This window comes from Larimichthys crocea, chromosome XVII, assembly GCF_000972845.2.
Source record: "Larimichthys crocea isolate SSNF chromosome XVII, L_crocea_2.0, whole genome shotgun sequence".
NCBI classification, from domain to species: Eukaryota; Metazoa; Chordata; class Actinopteri; family Sciaenidae; genus Larimichthys; species Larimichthys crocea.
The window spans coordinates 1,831,916-1,853,665 of NC_040027.1; the positions used below are offsets into that span (position 1 = coordinate 1,831,916).

The 21,750-nt window shown below is 39.5% G+C and overlaps 1 protein-coding gene across 1 annotated transcript in view; it reads right to left on the minus strand.

Moving 5' to 3' along the window:
* LOC113747977 (ribonucleoprotein PTB-binding 2-like) overlaps positions 1 to 21,750 on the minus strand; it is a 62,222-nt gene that overhangs the window by 6,430 nt on the left and 34,042 nt on the right. Inside the window, exons 3-4 of the mRNA XM_027290201.1 lie at positions 7,400 to 7,707; positions 6,493 to 6,657 (exon numbers count right to left, since the gene is read on the minus strand). Coding sequence (XP_027146002.1) covers positions 6,493 to 6,657; positions 7,400 to 7,707 — 473 coding nt within the window. The remainder of the gene's footprint in view (positions 1 to 6,492; positions 6,658 to 7,399; positions 7,708 to 21,750) is intronic.

The following is a 21,750-nucleotide window of genomic DNA, read 5'->3' on the forward strand; positions in this document are numbered from 1 at the left end:
AGTTTGGCCAGAATAAATGACTCTTCTGTAAAATTAATTACCCTACATCAGTCTAATTAACAGAATGAATTTTTCATGCTTTGGCCAACAGGTAGTTGGAATAAACTAACCCACAACACCTGAAGGTCCATGATGTGATGTGCCAATATCTAAAATAAGCAGTTTTGTGTACAAGTACTGTATGTCTGTGACAGTGTAATACTTTTTTACATCAACACCTGTAATCACTGTGTGTTTTATTATTCAGATGATGGACATCATGATTGGATGATTGCTGGACTGGCTGATGTATAATTGGCTTGTGTTCAGTGAAGCTGAAGAATGAGGCAGTTGGTGGGACTGTTCAGCTCAGTTCTTTTAACATGCCAACAACATGCTTTAAACTGTTTTCTAAAGTGGTCAAATAAGGCTTTTACTGTCCCCAGTGTTGAATGTCAACTTTATGTAATCAGAAAAAGGAGGGATATGATTGTATTGCAAAGTCCACATGTAACTTGTTGCATAACAACAGGGCCTTCCAGGCATTCTCCCCAGCAACACATTCCAGCACCTCTGGGGGGATCCTGAGGCACTCCCAGGCCAGATGGCTATGTAGTCCCTCCAGCGGGTTCGGGCTCTGCCCTAGGGTCTCTTAACAGTTGGACGTGCCCAAAAACACGTCCAAGGGAAGGCGGCCAGGGGGCATTCGATCAGATGCCTGAACCATCAGCTGGCTCCTTTCAAGGCAAAGAGCAGCAGCTCTACTTTACTCCGGATGTCTGAGTCCTAAATCTAGCCCTAAGACCCCAGCCACCCGACGGAGGAAGCTCTTTTCTGCGACTCATTTCCAATACTTTCTTTGTTCACTACGCTAATGAACAGGATGTGGTCCCACCACCTGCAGTGAGAGGTCGGTGCTTTGCCAGACGGGCCTCAGGAGAAGGCGGGGACCTGTAGTGCTTTCACCCAGCATCACAGATTGGTTCTAGGGATGTGGAACTCACCCTCATCACCAGTAGAGAACATTACAGTATGTGCTGCAAATTAAGCTAAGGTGTTTTGTTATCAAACTCTCCTGGCTTGCACTGAAACGACGTATCATCCCTGTTTAGACAACATAATAAAGTATCTCTGCCAATGAGTCGAATCAATGTGGCAGCAGCACTCAAGAGGTAACTGATTTATTTGTATAATTAACAGTAGCTGACAACCTCCTTTTTTTTTTTGCTTGTACAGTATGACAGTCTGCCTTAGAGACTCATTTCATGAGATAAAAAAACCCTGTATGCAAAGTCTTCAAGGAGTTTGCAGTCAAACCTGAGGATCGAATCACAAGACACGCTGTTGTTGTTCCTCAGACAAAAAACTCAAATCTGTCCAAACCTCTAAAATCATTCATACTAAATGATCGTTATGATTATATTATTGACTTATTTGATGGACACAGATGTTACAATGGCAGATCTCACATTTAGATGTAGCCTAGAGTGTATGTCATGTTCAACTTTATGTATTTTTGCATCAGAGGACACTATATTAATAGAACTCCCTTGGCTGACATTAGAAATGACCTTAATCTAACACGAGCCAGTATAACTAGTTCAACAGCGAAATGTGAATACAAGCGAGTGATTCACTGAAGTCACCCAAGACCAGACAATGGAAATGTGTCCATATTCTCTGGCGTCTCAGCTCTGTTTTGCAGGTTTTGACTGCAACAATGAAACTTGATAATAAGTTTCTTTTCTCAAATGCATTATGTATAGTATTTCTGTATTAGTGTGTGTGTGTGTAGAAACCAAAGATGCTAAGCTGGCTATCAGTGTGCCTGACAGTTTGACCTTAAGTTGTTGTCCCCAGCCAGGAGATGCTGACTGAGTCAATAGAAGGTCAAGACTGTGGAACACCCTTGTCAGTTTGTGTGTGTGTGTGGTTTGTTAGTGTGTGTGGTTTATGTTGTGTGAGTTTAAATGGCCACATCAGCTGTCTGGCTGATGATGAGGTCATGACAGTCCTGTCAGAGCTGTCGTGAAGGAGGTACATGACCTGTCATAGTGACAAGTTTAACTGTAAAGATTTGTATGAAGAGAGCTGGCTGAGTGAGGGGAGGTTTTGTGTGCATGTGTGTGTGTGTGTGTTACGTGAACGTGAGGGCAAAACAGTGGATGAAACTATGACTATTATTTTAAAATGGTTATTTAAAAGTGGAAGACTCTAGAAAGAAATCAGTCTTAAGACTGGAAGATCTCACATTTACTAATTCACCAAATAAATATTCAAATTGAACATGACACCAATCTTAGGTAAATCCTTCTTTGAATAAAGCTTTGAAACGCTGCAAGCTTCACCAAAAGGGGGCAATAATTGTGTCAGTGTGTAAAGATTGTTTTCGGAAAGACTATTGCTGCGTGACAATCAGTGCCGAGATTGTGGGGAACATGTTCTTCAAAGTAAATCACATTGCATACTCAAAATTTTCTTTTACCTGTTTCAAAATAAAACTGTTAGGTTTTCTGACGCAAAATAAAACTTGTAAGTGTCATGCTTTTGAGTTTGTTTTGTGTTTCCTGTTTGATTTTGTAGTTTTTCTTTCTCTATGTCTTGCCTTGTTCCACCCGTCCCCTGTTAGTTTCACCTGTGTCTGTGGTCCTGCCTTGTGTTATTTAGTTCCTGTGTTCCTTGTGTTTTTGTCAGATCATATTCTGTTCTGTGACGGTGTTCTCTGTACTGTGTTCTGTTTCCTAGTCTGGTCTAGTTTAATCTCCCTTAATGTCCTTGTTGCATCTTGTGCTCACCCCTATGTCCCTGCTTCTATTCTTTTCTCCAGTTCTGGATTTTGTTTGCTGGACTTTTGTTGGACTCCTGATCATCTGGATTTTTGAACTGTTTGTATTTTTGCCTGGACATTCAGTTGCCTGTTGTTTTTGATTTTGTTGTTTGTCTGCATTTGGGTGCATTGAACTGAACTTTGACAGCAATGTGTTTCTATCTTTTTAAAATTTTTAGAAATCTTTATGTCCGTCTGTCCAATCCCTATGATTGTTCTGTAATCCTATGCTCTCCACTGCTCAAAGAAGTATTTAGATCGTTAACTGAATTAAGTACTAATACCACACTACAAAAAAAACATCTGTTACAAGTCCTGTGTTGAAAATTTAGGTAAAAGTACGTATATAAGTAATCAGGAAGTGTACTTGAAGTATTAAAAGTAAAAGTACTCAACCTTTAATGTAAAAGTTGGATTATTTTTTCGTTGTTCGTGATCTTGTTTTCTATATTTTGGTTGGACTGTACTAATGTTATTTTCATTAAGTATCTAATAAGTTTGTAAATGGAAATGCCGTCACAATTACTCGTATATATAGTATATACGCATACTGTACCCTTTTACTACACTTGTTTTGTCCAAAGTCAAAATGAAATCCTCATTTGTAGAGCTGGAAAACTGATATACTGTTGTGTGTTGTGTGCTGTTCTGCTACCTATTTCTCAAATAAGCATCTCCGGGAATGACTCCAGAGCAAATGACAAAAAAAAAAAGCAACGTATGTACTGACGTAAGATATGTCACCTACTCATCAATGTACTCACGTATGACGTGGATAACCTTATTGAGCCAAACCAGAGTAATTGTCTCTGCTCAGTCTGTCATTATTCGCCCTCTGGCCTGTAAAGAGCAGGAAATTATTCTTTTTATTTACTTCTTTTTTCGTTATTTTATCCATGCTCCATTGCTGTGACATCCATCCATCCTTATGTTCCTCCTAACCCTCCATCCTTTTACAGAGATTACTCACCGATTTGTTATTTTTTCTCTCAAAATAAATGTCAGTTTTTTAAAATGCTCTCGGCCATCATTTCTACATTTACAGTTGCAAATATGCCAACAATCCTCTTACTTTGATTGACAGTCTAGCTCTCTTCACCAGTTCACTTCAGCCCCCCTCCTCCTCCTATTAGGCTTGACACTGTCAGCCCCTCTCCTCCCTCAACCATCCTCTCTCTAATAGTTTGGCATTCTCAGCACAGTTCCTCCCTCCTTCATTTGCCTCCCATCCCTCCTTACCGTCTCCACCCTGCTGTTCTTCCTCTAATATGGTTGACATTCGTTACCCTCCATCTCTCCTGGCTGACTCAAGCTAAAGTGCTGCCTAGGGCCCTTTCGTGGGTGGCAGAATTATGGGCTGAGGGTCAAGGCCACAGGTTAAGTGCACTCTGAACAGAGGGAAAATGACAAAAGGTCTGAGTTCTACCTTCACAGAGGACGAGAAAGGTTTATGTAAGGCAGATGACAACAGTAAGATTTAAGACAAATGAACAAGCAGCAAAAAAAGAAGACCAACTCATTTTTAGATGTCTAAATGTTAATATACATATGACATTAGACATATAATGATTAAAATGCACTAATGATAGCTGGGTATGTCCCTGGGACCAATGCTTTTCACCACATGTTCTTACTCTCTTAAGCTGAACCAAGTGTATTCCTATAGTACGCCACTTTGCTTCAAATTAATGCAAACTTCTAAAATCTTCCAAACAGCTCAGCTGGTGTATTTTTCTGAATGGTGAAATGTCTATTTTATATTTTATAACCCTGTCATCCCCAAAATATTGTCACTATTAGACATTTTATTTTTGCAGTCCCTTTTTTCACTACTACGTTGATCCAAAATAGCAGAGATGAGCAACCAACCACCCAGGTGTGATGGTGGTGTAGAATTATAAAGACTGTTGCCCATAAAGTTGGGATAATTTTGTTTTCAGACACATTCCTCTTTTTATTCCTACTTATACACATCAGGTTAATTGTGGTTTAATTTTTACTGTTATATGTTTGGAATAGATGGATCAGTTTTCAGAACATACACTTTATCGAGAATAAATCACATTGTCACAATCATTTCACCAGAACAGGTAAAAAATATCTGATTCCAACTTTATGGGCAACGGTGTATATGATAATGGAGCATTTGGTGGTATCTGGAACAAGCAAAACTATTTCATCAGATGTGATGGATTTCTGACTTTGCATATTTTTACAGCTGGCATTGTATAATGCAGGTATTGTAGCACTTTACCTGCTAACATTATTGTGTTAGCATTGTCAGTGTGAGTATGTCAACATGGCGATAATAGAATCTCACTCAGCACCATGTGCAGATTCAGCTTCACGGAGCCGCCTATAGTTAAAATCTTTTTATTGTGTGTGTGGCTGTGCTCAATGCTGCACCACAGATCAACCAACCAGTCAGTCCTCCCCCGCTGGTGTAATAAACCTATATAACATATAGGATAACATATAACAGATAACAAAAACTGACAAACATTCAAAAATAAATCATGGTTAAAAAGTATTCAAAAGCAGCATTCTCCCACACAGTTAGTCAAACAATACTGTCACTACATGTTGCAAATCTGCCTTTTATGGTATTATATTGCTCTATATGTTGTTTCTGCATTTGAAGGTTTCATGTGCTTTGTGCTCTATTCCATACACACAAAAATGCAGCAACACACACACAGGCAAGCACACACTGTACGGTACATACAAAAAACAAAAAAAAACGCTGAACCATAGGTCAAAGCCTGCTGGCTCTGCAACAGCGAAGCAACATGAGCTAAACACCCACAAAGCATCATGGGACCAGGATGATGTGGGTGTATTGATTTTTATGTGGGAGTGGGGCAGAGGGGTGGAGCTAAAACTGGAAATGCTGTAGATGACAGATAACCATTGAGTGATGTCTAAATGGGCATGTGGGGGTGGAGTGGATGTAATGGGGCAGGGTTCAGCGTGGTGTATAACACAGCTGAACTGAGCAAGTAAAAAAAAAACAAAAAAAAAACAGAGCAGAGTGGGAGGGAGTGAGTTAGAGGGTGGGGCTGGTGTCACGGTAGCCACACCTCACCATGGAAACAGTTGCCTGGTGATACTGCAAGGTTGGCCGATAGGGACACTGACCACTGAATCTTCTATCAGCACCTTTCACCTGCTGGTGTTTCACTGATAAGTGTGTGTGGGACCATTTCAAAGTGACTGTGCCGTACATATTGTGAAGAACAGGAGGAGTTTGTGTGACTTTATCAATGAATAACATTTTCTTGACAGCTGCTGCTGAACTACGAGGCTCTGAGGAAATGAAAAACTGAATTTGAGAACATTTATCTCAAAACTTTCACAGCACAGACGTGTTCAATGAGCCGTAAACTGCTGGATACATCATTTTGCAGATCTGATCTTGCCTGTATGAGGTGTGAAAACTAAAAGACCCCATCACAATTTTGTTGGGCTGTTATCGTACTTCCTAAAGTAAAGTAAGAATAAATATGTGTTCTGTGTTTGTTAGACCAAAGAAAAAAGCAACCAGTTACATTTGAATGATTAAAAATCAAATATAGGTTTATAAAATTAGGTGTCAAAATTGGGTGGTATTCTCAGCTCAACTCTGTAAACCCTTGTAAAGCAAAAAACTACAGAATCTGTATGTCTGTATAGAAATACATGCTCACCTGGCAGAAGACAGGCTTGTAGGTTTCAGAGAAGAGCTGGGTCAGTTCTTCAGAGTCACAGAGGTCCAGCGGCAGCCGATTCACACACAGACACTTGGAGTGCAGGTTCTCCTGTTGGCTCAACTGGTTGACGTCCATCCACTGCACCATCAATGAGCGATCACCCTGCAAAAATCAAATTGTATGATTCAGAATTGGATTCTTTTTTTTTTTTTACCCTGACCTAGCTTTACACTCCCACACTACATAAGTACTCTAAATATCTGCACATCCATCTACAGTTTATAATTGGCTGCTGGAGCTGATCACAAATGGTCAGACAATCTTTCATAGTCTTAAGTAAAATCTAATCTAAAGTAAATGGATTTTGGTGCATCAGAATTAAATGATGCTTATCGTTGAGCATTTGCGTTTACACTGCAATTTTATATTTCATACTCAGGAGATTGATTGAAACCAAACTCAAATGGCAGATCCTGTATTTGTACTGATTATGTGTTCTCCCGTGAGGACAGTTTATCAACCACAATGTATGATTACAAGTTTCAGCCAAGTTGTGTGGAAGTAAACAACTCCATGCGAGGATGTGACACAAGACTCACGTTTCAATTGAATCAGGCCAGCTGGCAGTTTTGATTGGAGCTAAATTATAATAACATTATATAAATATATAACCTGCTTTGCCAGCCAGTACTCCAAATTGTTTATTACAAACAGGTAACTTCAAATAAAATGCAAATTGGAATTTTTCAAGCCAACTCAAGGCAAACTAATTGAGGTTTATGAAACTAAAATACATCTTTTGTACTCATCAAAAAAGAGTTAAACATATTTATGCCTTATAAATCAATGTAGCAACAACATCAAATAAGCAAACATGATCATTTTAATAACTCCTCTAACATACCAGTGGTCGGCCCAGCAGCTCAGATCGGGCCCGTGAAGCAGAGTCCTTCTTCATGTATTCAACAAACCCATATCCTTTGGAGTGGCCAGTCAGCTCGCTGTACACCAGGAAGGCGCGCTCGATGTTTCCGTAGGCGCGTACCAGCTCCTCAAACTGCTGGGCAGTGAAGGTGTGGGGCAGGTTGGTGAGGCAGAGCAGGGAGTCGGTGGGCTGCAGGGTGACGTTGATCAAGCGTCCCCGGACAGTGCTGTGATGGAGGGAGCGGATGGCATCCTGAGCCTGGTCCCCGTTCAGCAAAGTCACAAAGGCTGGAGGAGGGGACATTATGGAGACAGCGACGAGAGGAAAACAGGACAGACAAGACGAGGACGAGAACAGACACAAAGAAAGAGACGCACGGACGTAAATGGAAATGGGGACGCGTGAGAGACGAACACAAACATACATTGAAAGCAGACATTTAAAAAAACAGGCAGAAAGCAGTTTGTGAAGAATGCAGAGTGGAGACAAACAGTCAAAAAACATGCAAAAAAACAACTCACACGAAAAGCAAAGAAAATAAAATAAAAAATAGAAGAGAGAGAAAAGGTATAATTTGGGCACGGACAACCAAAACCACAGACGGACAGTCATAAAGACAGACACACAGATACACAGAGAGAAAGACAACACATTAGCTAGAAAGCCAATAGGGAGCCACTATGTAGGGGGAATCCACTGTGACACACACACATACACACCTTATCTTATATATGACAACCTGACTATTATACACACATATATATCAGGGAAACCTTAATACTGATGAATGCTACACTGCATGGAGTATCTCTTCAGATGTTTTCTCTTTGTGATCTCCCTCTCCTCAAATTGAAAACATCAGCTGGATTTGAAACAACACTCCTATTTCATTTTAGTCCTGTAAAGCAACAGAGGTTATCACCCGTCAGTCTTCACAGGGAGCTCAACGTTTGCAGTCTTTTGAAAAGGCTTTGTTATTTTACCTTATGTTACAATCCAGTCAATGAAGCCTTGGTAACATTTTCCAATAGACTTCCTGGAGATGCCTCCAAATATGTGTAAAGGTCCATTAATAAAACCACACACAAAGACACATAAAAACTGTTATTAGAGTGAAGAGGAGGAACACAGTCAATGTATGGAATATTAGACGCCTATAAAGCCTTAAACAGCCTCACATCAACAGTTATGGACAGATTCATGAGCTGTGAAATGAGGCGGTGATAAATTGATCTGGAATGTGTAGGTGAAAAAACACTGTGTGCGTGTCTCTTTGTTTGTGTGTGTGTGTGTGTGACTGACAAAGAGAGAGGTGTTTGGATTGTCTGCCTACAGATAGAAACATCCCAACAGCTTATTAGTTGAGATTCAACAAATGTTTTCTGACGCTGTGGTTAAGGTTTGGTTAGGTTTAGGCACAGAAACCTTCTTGGTTATAATATACATATAATCTGTTAAACATATAAGCAGAACAGAAATCTTAAAAAATACTCTACACTATCTGTAGGCGGACTATCCAAATAATATGATCAGAGAGGTGTTAGTAGGTTGGGAATTTAAGAAAAAACACTATGTGTGTATGTGATATATACAGTAAAAACAACAGATTTAAAACAATATCCACATTTAAAAAGACAAAACTTGACCTGCACAAAACTAAACCACCACAAAACCCAACATGGAGCCAAGAGTGGGATCTCTGTGCAACCGACTGGAGATCTATACAAGCTGAAGCAATTCACCAAATGAGGTGGTGAGTATACTGAACCTAAATATCCAATAAGTAAAATGTAACTGCCAAGCAGATAATACTTAGTAACATCCTGTGAAAAGAGCTGCACGGCCAGGAAATATGTCTAGAAATGTAAATAAGACATTCCTCTACCTCTCTAAACAACTTCTGTGGGAACTACTGAGTAAAGCCCAGTGTTTCCACTGCCAAGCTGGACCTGCCAGAGGTCAGTATAACAGTGAAATCACATTATGCAGCTTTAAGCCAGCAGGCAAAAAAATTAAAATAACACCAGAACATTCCAGTATCCAAACTCTCAGAAGACCAAGAGAATGAATTTGAATTAGTAAAAACGCACAGGCTGTGTGCAAACAAGCACACAAATAAAATGATATTTGATGTCTGTAATGTGACCACGGTGATATAGTTAAAATTCTGTGACAAGCAACTTCTCTCAAAACCAGTGTTCAGATTTCAACTGAATTCTCTTAATAACCACAGGGGATAAAATAAAGTGCTTTACTGGTTCGTGGTACAGTAAAAGAGCAGAAGGTTGTCCAATAAAAAACGAAAGAGGAAAAGCTTTTGTAGATCCATTAAATTGCGCCTTGAAGAACTAGAGACAGCTGTGCCTTACAACTATGAGCTTTTGACCTGCAGGAAAATATCACGGTGCCTCAGGACAATGCTCTGCCCTGCGGTCCTGCACCCGTATGGGAACACATCGAACGACTTTTATCAAAGCTCCAACCTCACCTGCTGTTCTCCCGACCCTGAAGTCATTCATATATTGTTCCTGAAATAGCAACTGCAGAGTTTCACCATTGCACATACCAACTCGCCATGTGTACACTGACTACTGTTGTGGAGCACACAGTGGAACCGTGTTTTTATTAACAATGTATTTCAAACACATGTTTAATACAGAGATTATATTTCATGTCAGTTGAGATATTTGCTAAAGCATTTTACTTCCTCCCTGCATCTACTGCCTGCTCTGTCATCAGTATGACTGGCCAATCTAGTTAAAATTCAATATAATTAGACCTCTTATTTAACCTTGATATACAGTACATTAATATAATGTGATACTACTGCTGGTGTTTCAAAAAATATACACCATAATCATCAGGCACATGAAAGCCAGAGGCATTCTCCGAGTACTTTTACATATTGCTATCCCAATTATGACTGCCTTTAGATGTATCCCATTTCTGTCTTTCTGTAATGATGCTCCATGTTGGAAGTGAAAGTGAAAGCCTCTTTCAACTGGCAGCATGGAGGATAAGTTGAGTGTCGCTTGTAGCTCTTGTCTTCCATTACTGGTGATAAGATAGAGAAGCTAAATCCAGCACACAGTGTTAAAAGTCAGCGTTGTTCAGGAAGCCAAAAGCAAAGAGGCTTCATACTCAAATACTAAAAGAATTCTCTTTGTATTTAAATAAATAATAAATAGATATTCAGTCATCAAGGATTAGAGACCTGGATAACGTAATGACAAGTAGCCTAATTACAAAGAGATGAAGGGTTAGATCATTATCATCATCATCATCATCATCTTCATATCCAAATGTGAATAATTATTGGAAACAAATCTGTATTTTTGATTATGTTCTGTAATGAGGTGGAAAGTAAATCATCTTGCCAGCAGAGGATATTATCTGAGTCTAAAATGATTGGTGGAGCATTATGAAAATTTTATGTTGGTACTATAGTGACTGAAAATCAAGCACAAGGTAAACGATGTCCTGAATTGTCACCACTGTCATTGTGGTCACTCCAGCCCCCTTCGGGCCTCTGAGACCATTTTAAACTGCAATCAGTGATTAAAAAATGAAGATACACACATTTGTTTGCTTCTTTACCTAATGTTGATTGAATCATTCCAGATGAAGCCACAAAGAGCTTCACAACCTACATTCTGCAATTTACAATAAATGTAAATTACCACTCAACAGTTTCAGGGCACCTGTTTGACTGATCTGATTTCCTTCAATAATTAAATGTCTATTTTAACACAGGTAAAAACAGTAAAATTCAGACACTGATGTATCTTTCACATTTAAAATCGTTTTGGTCACAAATGTTGCATGACAGAGGCAAAGGCTTGAAATCTAGACAAGAAATCATTCTTGAACCACAATGGTGTAATTGGGCTCTAAATATTTTGGGAACCCATTTTTCTTAGGGCTTTCTACTTTGGGCACAGTCTACTCAGTGGTTGATTTGTCAGTCCATAATATGTTCAGCTGAAAATTTAACCAACCTCCTATTTCTATTTTGAGGTTTTAAGAAAAGAGTTGCTAAAGCAATAGACCTGTTAAATCTAGCTTATTACAGGCATTATTGTGCCCTTGACACTGAAACAGGAAGCTGTTCTTATTTAAATTTGCACAGATTTTGATGCTTAGTTTCCTTTTTTTTTTTTTAAACCAGTGACTGGTGACCTCTTATAATCTCGTAAAATTATTTATCTTATCTTATTAAATGTTGCTCGGAGGATCTTTGTTTCTTTCTGCCCCTTCACTTGTCAGCCTGGTCAAACTATTTTACAATGTTTGTAGATATTAGTATTACAATGTATTAACATTTTTGGCAAACAAAATAACATCTATTTGTAAAGAGGACTTTCTACAACCTAAAAGCGTGAGGCACTGTTCAAAAAGTATTCCTCTCAGCTATGCAACTGTACCGAATCAAACCTTTGTGACGTGTTTGTGTTCAATCCTGCCATGTGTCAGTATGTACATACTGACATGTCAACCACCCCCAGATACAGCAAGACAAAAAAGAGAAAACTGAAGTAAGGAACTGAAGAGATGATTTATACTTTGGCTGTTCCAGCTCTTCAATCACCACAAAGAACTTTTGAATGATTTAGCGGTAAAAGTAACACCACATAACATCCATGTCTGATCCCGAGTGTACGACAAATAGTCCGGCACAACAGGAAATGCAGAGTCGAATGCTGGAGTTTAGGTCACAAATCACTGAGTGATTGTTTGTTAAATTATTCATATGAAAACACTGGCAGCTGGCCTCTCTGCCACTCATCAAGAGGAAGCAACACAGCTAAAAAAAACATCCAAGCTATGAGTGATTTTTGGTGCTAAAAAATGGTGCTTCAATCACAAGCGGTGCAAACTGATGACTCAGTTGAAGCTGGTTATGTGGGTTCCAGTTGGTGAAAGCTGGTTCGGCGCCTTCACAACCTGAAGGCACGACAAAAAAATTCAAAACCTCAGTAGAAACCTCTCAAACCATCTCTGAGTCATAATCCACTTTTCCACAGTTGCGAGTATCCTCCCTTCACTATAGCGACATTTGCCATTTCAAACAGAGCTGCAAAGCTTTGAGGAGGCACTAGAACAAGTATTGTATTTATCTCTGTTGAAGAAAAATGAAAATATGGCTCAAGAATAGAAAAATTGATTACAATGCATGGTTTGAAAAAGTAAACAGTGACACTGGGTCATTGGTGACATCAATTTCAACTGTTGGAAACTGTTGTTGTAATGAATGTTTAAGCCTAGAGGTTAATATTACTATTATTAGATTATTCTCAAAAGATAAATTGTTGGTAGGATATCATTAGACTATAAACTAGTGCCTTAAAGGTCCAGTGTGTGGGATTTAGTGGCACCTAGCAGTGAAGTTGCAGATTGCAACCAAATGAATACTCTCCCATGCCTCAACCTCTTCTTCCACTGTAGGAAGAATTCTGGCTGCTGAATTCACATAAGAAGCAAAAGGCCATATCTGAAAACATACTAATGAATATTATATCCCATTCCTGCCAATAGATACTCCTAAATCTTACACTCTAAACCAAACAGGTACAGTTCATTAAAGGTTTTTATATATGGGAATTGTTTTCACAGATTTGATAATATATATCATCAATTTATATTATCTATAAAATGTGAGAATAAAAAAATAATTTTTAACTCGATATTCAACTAATCAAACAATCATTTAAAGTGTTAAAATTCAGGAAGCATCTGGAGATCAGTGTTGCTGCCATGTGCGCATAACTTTTCAGTACAGGCTGGGAAATCAAATAAACACATCTGCAGAGCAGACAGGAGATCTGAAGGTAGCCTAAAAACATGTGTAATGCTGGCCACTCTCACTGACGCCAACTCTTTTATGTACATACCAACCAATCTCTCGAAATAGACATAGGCAGTCACTTGTCCACATTCTTTGATTAGAAGATACAAACACAACAGAACTACAGTATAAACTGCTCCTCAGTTTGTCCTGGGTGGAAAATATTAACCAAAACTTTTTTTAAATGAGCAACAATTGGGACCCCTGCTCTACAAGCGTCTTCGTTTTTACAGAGAACAATCAATGTAGGCAGTTCTAATGCAAGGTCAGGATCGGGCTAACACAGAAAATCTGTCTCTACGTCTCTGTATTTCTGTTTCAGCCCGTCTGTAGTTGTCTTTCTCCCCCTGCTGCATCTGTATCTTTATTGATCTCTCTGTATTGTCTTTTTGTTGCTTCTTCCCACCACGCTCCTCTTTGACTACGGTATTTCTTCATATATATTGGCTTTATGCCTGTCTGTCCTTTTGGTCTCTCTCACTACTTCTCTCCCGGCTTTTCGATCTCCATTTCCATGTGCCTCTGTCTGTCTTCAGATACCACCTCCACCCAAATCAATTACCTCAAAGCCCATCTAATACTCTTACACACACTCACATGCACAGTCTCACACACTCCATAATGGATCTCTTACACTAAGCTGAGAGCCTAATCTGGTTTTAACCTGCTAAGTATGCTACCTAACATTAGGCATTACGAGGAGATGGAGAGAATATGGTTTGGATTTTATGCTAAAGCTCTCCCTCTTTCTATTGCCTCTAATGACACAGTTCAGCCCAGCAAGCGGGGGCTGATGTCAAATCCTCCTCAATAGTTTCTCCAGGAGTGGAAAGGAGAACTCTAAGACTCTTAAATAGCTTACAAAATAATCTTATAATTCACAGCCTGGCAATCATTGAGTGGGCTACCAAGTGAACTTTGTCAAAAAAGAAAAAGAGAAAACATGAAAAAAAAAATGCACAAAGCACCAACGTCTTAATTATGGGTCTCTGCTTCTGAACATGTCGATTATTCCCCATGTTCCTATGAGAAGTGTGTAGGGGCGCATGCAAAGAAAAGAAATCTTCTGTTGAAATCACCTCGAAGGCTACAATTCTGCTGCCACGTTCCCGGTTGAAGGAGCTAATTAAAAACAGGGGAGTTACGAATGGCACGGTGGACCCCTGAAACTCGAGGGGCTGATCCTCATGCTGTGTGGAAGGTGGTCCTGCTGTTTCATCACAGTCCTAAGGCCTAGATGAAAGACTCAGGTGGAGAGAGGAGTCTCACGGAAATAAACATCTCAGTGGGCTGACTGAGGAAAAGCTCCAGACTCTCATTTCAATCCACGTGTGTCGACATCTCATGGGCACGTTGTTGAAGTACTTAGAAACCCTTTAAAATTTTAAGCTGATAACTACAGAAAATGTATAAATTTTCATTGATGACTATAATATAGTCCTAACCAGGGTCGCCAGGGGCTGAATCCTATCCCAGCTGGCACTGAGCGAGAGGTGGGGTACACCCTGTACACCAGTTCATCACAGGCCCTTTCCACAATCTACATTTAAATAATCAACGAACCATTCTGTTATTTTGACATGTAAAGATGGAACCACCTTGGTCCACGCTGAAATCTCTCAACAACTATAGGATGGATTATGATCATGGATCATTATCACCCATCGCGTATCACTTGTACACATGATAAACATTACAGTTGCTAAATATTATCATGTTAGCGTCGTCATTATGAGCATGCCAGCATGCTGCCATTAGTTTTTGCTCAAAGCACCACAAAGTACAGCCTTGCAGAACCACTACAGCTTTGGATTTAGTCTTATTTTAAATGATATCTGTCATTTGTTGACCATTTCTAGCAAGACTGTGGTTCATTGTTTGGTATGCCAAAAATTTGAATGAATGTGACTCTATCAGGCAATGCAAATGAAATAAATACAAATAAAAGACACCTTGAACTTTAATAAAAAAGCTTGACCTGCAGCCAATTTCTGTTTTTTTTGTTTTTAGTCTGAAAGCTTTTACCTTGACAAAATGGGTCTTTTTAATCAGTTAAATTAAAAAAATATGATCCAAGGCAACATTAAGAAACAATTTAAAGAGAAATGTCACCAACTAACCGCCGCTTGGAAGTCATCTATTATCTTACTATGATACTTTCATCCCTTGCAGGCCATCATGTGATAATTTATAATTTTATCGATTTCACAGATCCTTCCACTCTGCTACAGGTGAAAAAGTTAACTGACGTCAAAGATTTCAATTTGCTTCAGAGGTGAAAGGCAGATAAGAGGAAATCAGGGAACCGGGGACAGTGTTTAGAAATTACATCATCATTGCAATTTCAACCTGAACTAAGGATATATTATCTGTGTGTGAAACAGGGTTGACAGCCCGGGGAGGATGAGGTCTCCATGGATCCTTTTGCTCATTCTTTATCAAGCTCCCTCCCTCTCTCAGACACAAGTGGTCTTGTCTGAATTACCCTAACAACGAAACCCCCAAGGATGTTCTTGACTGCGAAGTGCAAAATGCATAAATCACAGATCACAGCAAACATCGTCTTTGAGAGGATCCCAGCTTTGATCTAAGGGGCTATCCAAACATCTGTATTGTCTGATACACGTTCATTATCTCCACCAGGTGTAAGCATTTGGTCGTGCCTGTGCCTGTGTGTGTAAGTGTGTATCTGTATCTGCAGCTAATCCCACAATCTACTGGACCCACCAGCTTTATATTTTTGTGCACATTTATGAATGTATGCTCAAGGACCTCTCGTGGTTGCAGTGATTCTCAAATTTTGAAAAATTGGGGTTAAAAGATCAGGGACAAGGAAGCCTGTGATTATCCTATTAACTGGTTAAACGTTGCTACACTCACTAGTCGACACCAGGTCGGTCTGATTATTATTTAACTAATGTTGCATGTAAGATGCTTTGCAGCCATTGCACTATTTGGATTGCAGCCCCAGCAGGTGGCAGCCCGCCTATGTCCCTCTGTTGGTTTTTATAAGATATCAATTTTTGTTATGTTAGTGGCCTGCTTTGGGTTTCTACCAATAACAGTATAAAGAATGGACAGAGCCTGAGTTACGTCACCTGTAGGTTTCCGAAGTGCTGTTTTAAAGACGAAAAATATGTGACCTACCAGTTAATCTAAATATCAGCAAAGACATGTATCATCAGTGGACCTTAAGCAGTTGAAATGACGCCTGGGCGCTCGAATAAGCCATCTGTAACGGCACTTACCTGTCAATCAAGCGGTGGCGCTGTTAATTATGCGGAACTTTAAGCCTTGATATAATTTAAACTGGTGAGTTATATTAAAATTGAGATTCAGTACAGTTGTCATGAACGGGAAATTTAGCTATAGACACCAAAACTGTTGTCAGAATGTAAACATGTTTATTTCTGCTGTGAAATTGGGCATTTAAATACAGGCACTTATGGACATTGACTCACTTGTCCAGCATGTCTCAAGTGGCAGCTCGAGGAATTTAAGTTTTTAGCGCTTCCGCATTGGCTTAATTTGCCAACACCAAGGGTTGCCGCTTGGTTTCTACCAGCTGATTTCTCACATTACACAACAAATCAGTTTGAGATGGCACTTTTCAAGGGAAAAAGGATAGTGGAACCTTAATGAAGAGAAGGGTTCAATTAATTCCATTAATAAATAAAATCATCATTTACAAACACCATTTTATATTTACTTGGGTTATGTTTGTCTAATATTAACATTTGTTTGATGATCTTAAACATTTAAGTGTGATAAATATGCCAAAAAGTAAGAAATCAGGAAGGGGGCAAATACTTTTTTCCCCTGTGTTTGGAAACATTTGACTGCAAAAATGTCTTCCTCATCTTCAGGTAATTCAAATGAAAATAACGAGGACACACCAGCCACACCATACGAAGTACAAAAGCATGATTCAGCAGCACCACATGCGATCAGGTTTTAGACTTTAATGGTGAGGGGTCTTTTGGAAAAGTTGCCAAATGTCTCATTCGAATGACAGGCAATCAAGTGGCAGTTAAGATCCAGAAGGACAATGAAAATGTCTCAAAAGTCATTCAAGAGGAGGTCGAAATGCTACAAGCGACCCGTGTGTCTAGATCCAGAGAAAAATAACATTGTCGATTTCATAAAAGATTTTACATTCAAAAACCTCTCCTGACTGGCCTTTGAAATGCTGGACAGGAGCCTTTGGGACTTGATAGAGAGAAGGTGGATACCATTAAGTCTTAATGAAATTTGGCCTGTAACCCATCAGATCATGGTAGCACTTGATGCTTTAAAGAGTATTGGTATCCTCCATACGGATTTAAAGCCAGACAATATAATGCTGGTCAACCACAACGTTCAGCCATTTAAAATCAAACTTATTGACTTCGGTCTGGCCCGACGGGTGAGTGAAGTGCGCATCGGAACAATGATTCAGCCTTCTTCATTTCAGGCTCCAGAGGTGACCTTAGGCCTCCCTCTGACTGAAGCAGTAGATATGTGGGGAGTGGGATGCATTATGGGATTCTTGTATTTTAGTAGGGTGCTTTTCCCGGGAGAATGTTCATATAATTTGATTAGACCTATAGTGCATCTGCTGGGTCAGCCTGCAGACCACTTGTTGAGTGCTGGAGTATACACCTGGGCATATTTCAGCCAGAATGGCGACCCCCACAGGTGGAGGCTGAGGTTACCAGAAGAGTTCCAGAAAGTGACAGGTATCCAAACCCAATTAATGTTCACGTTTTTCGACTTTGTTGAGAATTTGGAAGATGCGGTACAGAAATACCCAGCCAAAAAAACGAGTATGAGGATAGGATGGCATTCTTAAGCCTCCTAAAATCAACTCTTGAGCTGGATCCTGAAAGGAGAGTAACTCCAAGGGACTCTTTAAAGAACCCTTTTCTTTCCATGGTTCACCTGGAAAATAAGATGGACACCAGCTCATATCGAGATGAGGCACTTCAGTGCATGACTATTTTGCCCTTGAATCATCTAGACTCAGAATCAGAGTCAGATGATTCTGGAGACAGTCTTCCAAATTTCAGAGATGGAGACAATACAAAAACAACCGAACCAACCAAGCAAAGTCTTCATTTTGATGAAGTTTTCTGTGGAGAAGATTTACTCCAAGTGGACTACGAGGAGTAAATCCATCTCTAATGCAGAGCCCCATGAACCAACAAAAGAAGCTGAAGTTCCAGAGGAAATGTCGTGCGAGCAGCAGGAGACCATCAGTCCTGCACCAGCCCTTGAATCCCAGCAAGGTGCTGAGGTAAATCTTCCACAGAGGACAGCAGAACCACCTTCTGTCTGGAAGAGAGTCCGTCACTTTCTGGGGTTGAGGAAACCAGAGACGTGGAAGAGGAGGAGGGAGGACTAAAGTAACATCAAGTTTTGTGGGTTTTCTCCAGGTGCTCTGGTTCCCACACAAGTCCAAAGACGAAAAAAAAAAGAAAAGAAGTCGCTGAGGAGACGCAGTGCGAACAGCAGGAGACCATCAGTCCTGCACCGGCCCTCAAATCCCAGGGAGGGGCTGAGGGAAATCTTCCACAGAGGACAGCAGAACCACCTTTTGTCTGGAAGAGAGCCTGTCACTTTCTGGGGTTGAGGAAACCAAAGAAGGAGGAGGAGGAGGAGGAAGAGTAAAATAACATCAAGTTTTGTGGGTTTTCTCCAGGCGCTCTGGTTTCCCCACACATCCAAAGACAAGACAAAAAACAAACAAAAAAAAAAAATCAATAAATCAATCAAATTTGATATATTTTGTAGTTTTTGTAGTTGTACAGTTGTTGGTTGAAACCTTGGGCATTTTTACAGAAACTTCCTCTGTCTGTGCCTCATCTTGATTTAGGATGACATTACAGAAACGTGTCTCCTAAAATGATTTCAGGATTTGAATATAGCTGATAATATCCTAAAATGAATAAATGAAATAAATGAATGAAAATGCAGTATTCATTCAAATGTTTCATTTTTTCTGCAATTAATTGTTTATGCTAAATTAATTTTTGTCATTGTGGAAGGTTTTTTAAAGCTACGTTACAACCAGTTCACCCATTAGCAATAAAAACTGATTACTGTATGAAATTATTAAGTAGAATGGCTCAGAATCTTACATATGGAACCTTCAAAGCTATAATTGTGGTATTTTGAAGTGGGGTTGTATGAAGTACATCTATCTACAGTAGAGAAGTAGAGCTATGCACTGCTGTGGACATGGTCAGCAGAAAAATAGATTTTTCACACAATAATCAATATCTGTCAGTATACACCATATTAAGAATATGTTCAATGCTTAGCCTTGCTGTCAGACAACCTTTTAATTTGGTGCTAACTTTAGAACTTCCAACAGCTGTCTGATGGCAACGCAAATATTACAAGCAATCATCTGACAGTGAGGGGTCACAGAGCTCGTGGTAAAGACAACTTTCCCAGTAAAATAACATGACATGTCTGGTATCAATATATTCATAACTTAAAAACGGGGTAATGGCCTTCAAAAGACATTAATGTCAAATTACACTGTCCACACCCAGGCCTGATCACCTCCAGACCTGTTGAATCCAGAAATCACTTCAATAGAACCTGTTTGAGTGAAATGAAGTAGGCTGAGAGATCTCAAACAGCAACACATCACGCCATGATCTCAAGAAGTTCAAGCTGGAGTCCCAAAGCTTTAGAAATGGCTCTGTAATTCTTTCCAGACTGACAGTTGTCAATGATTTTTTTTTTCATCTTTTCTTAAACTTCTTGAGATCACGGCGTGATGTGTTGCTGTTTGAGAACTCTCAGCCTTGATCATGTCACCTGCATACCATCTCCCCTTCATTCCACTTCTCCCATGCATACAGCCTGTGATGAACTCCATGTCCCCCACCCACATGTCCCCAGACACACCTGTCCTTAAATGAGTACATCCTTCTAGTTAAATAAAAGAGATTTCACAAATAAAAGTGTAAACACAGGAAGAATGATGAAGAAGAAGCTCCATTGACAGACTGTACCTTCAACTAACTGTGTTAAAACACAATCAACAAGTATGCCTACAAGTATAACACACATAAACAGCAATGACTGTTCCTGTTAGTTCTGTATAAACTCTCATCCTCCTTTGCATCTCTCTATTCCTCCACGCCACTTCACACGAGCTGCATGCTCCTCTCTCATCCTCTCCTCTACACTCTCTCTCTCCCCCAGCGGCCCTCTCATCCTCAGAGCCCTTTGTCTTCTAACACATCGGCCCTCCCACACTCTCTTCTCCATCATCACCACTTCCCTCTCGATTTTGTTTGCTCTCTCTCTTTTCTCTCGTTGTTTCCATCCATCAGTTCCCCCCACAGTCCTCCAGCCTCCCACTATATATATATATATATTTTAATATATATATATATATATATATATATATATATATATATATATATATATATATATATATATATATATTTGGCTTTACTTCCAGCATCTGTCTTATTTAGAAGAGTAAAACATCTTCATAATAATTACTGTATTTAATTTCTTGTATCAAAAATATTAAATGGTCCATTCTTTTATTTTTGGGTCTCTACTTGATCTCAAACCCCATTTAAACTTACTTTTGACTCAAAACTGCTCAAGCTTGCTCAGTATTAAAGACAAATCTTTACACTGCCACTGTGCTGGTTTGATCAGAGTGGAATTTTTAAGAACTGAATCACCAAAAAGGTTCTCCAAGCCATCACTAGCTGGATACTTCTCAAAACGACAGAAACTCTTGAACCTGACGACTGCTACAAATTATATTGTTCATGGAAAACCACCTGATATACAGTTATAGTGTATAATGTATATGTAGGCACTAACCCAACTAAAACTTCAGTATGACGATTGGGTATGCCTAACATGAAATCTCAGAGTTTCATATGTGCACACTGTAATCCAGCATGTGAGAATCAAGTTTTGAGTTTTCACAGGGAGCTTTTGTCACATTCAGTTATGCAACACCAGCACACACCAGTGGGACTCAAGAGCAACAAGTGTGGAGCAACATGCAAGCAAGCAGGAGAGCAAGACTCATACAGTCTTTTCCAAATGTAGCAGAACATGAAATCACTTTTAAGATAAGCAGCTTCACCAAGAAAAGATATTAATGTTTAGTGGGCTACAAAATCACAACATGTTTTTGCAAGATCTTATTATTATCTTGTTATTGAAATGTGATTATATATATATATATATATATATATATTATATATATAATATATATGGAAAAATGAAGGGACGGAAGGATGAGATGCATAAGAGGCAGCCCTGAGTGGATCTAACACTCGGCATCTCTTCAACCAGCCGCCCACTCACCCACCCACAGGTACATTGTTCGCTCAGCCGCTCTGTCCCTCTTTGAAACATTTCACTCTAAAAATGGATGCTACATTTCCACAAACGTAATTCTGTGTGCGTGTATACAGTTTTGTAGTATACATATGTAAATTTGCATCTCTAGTGG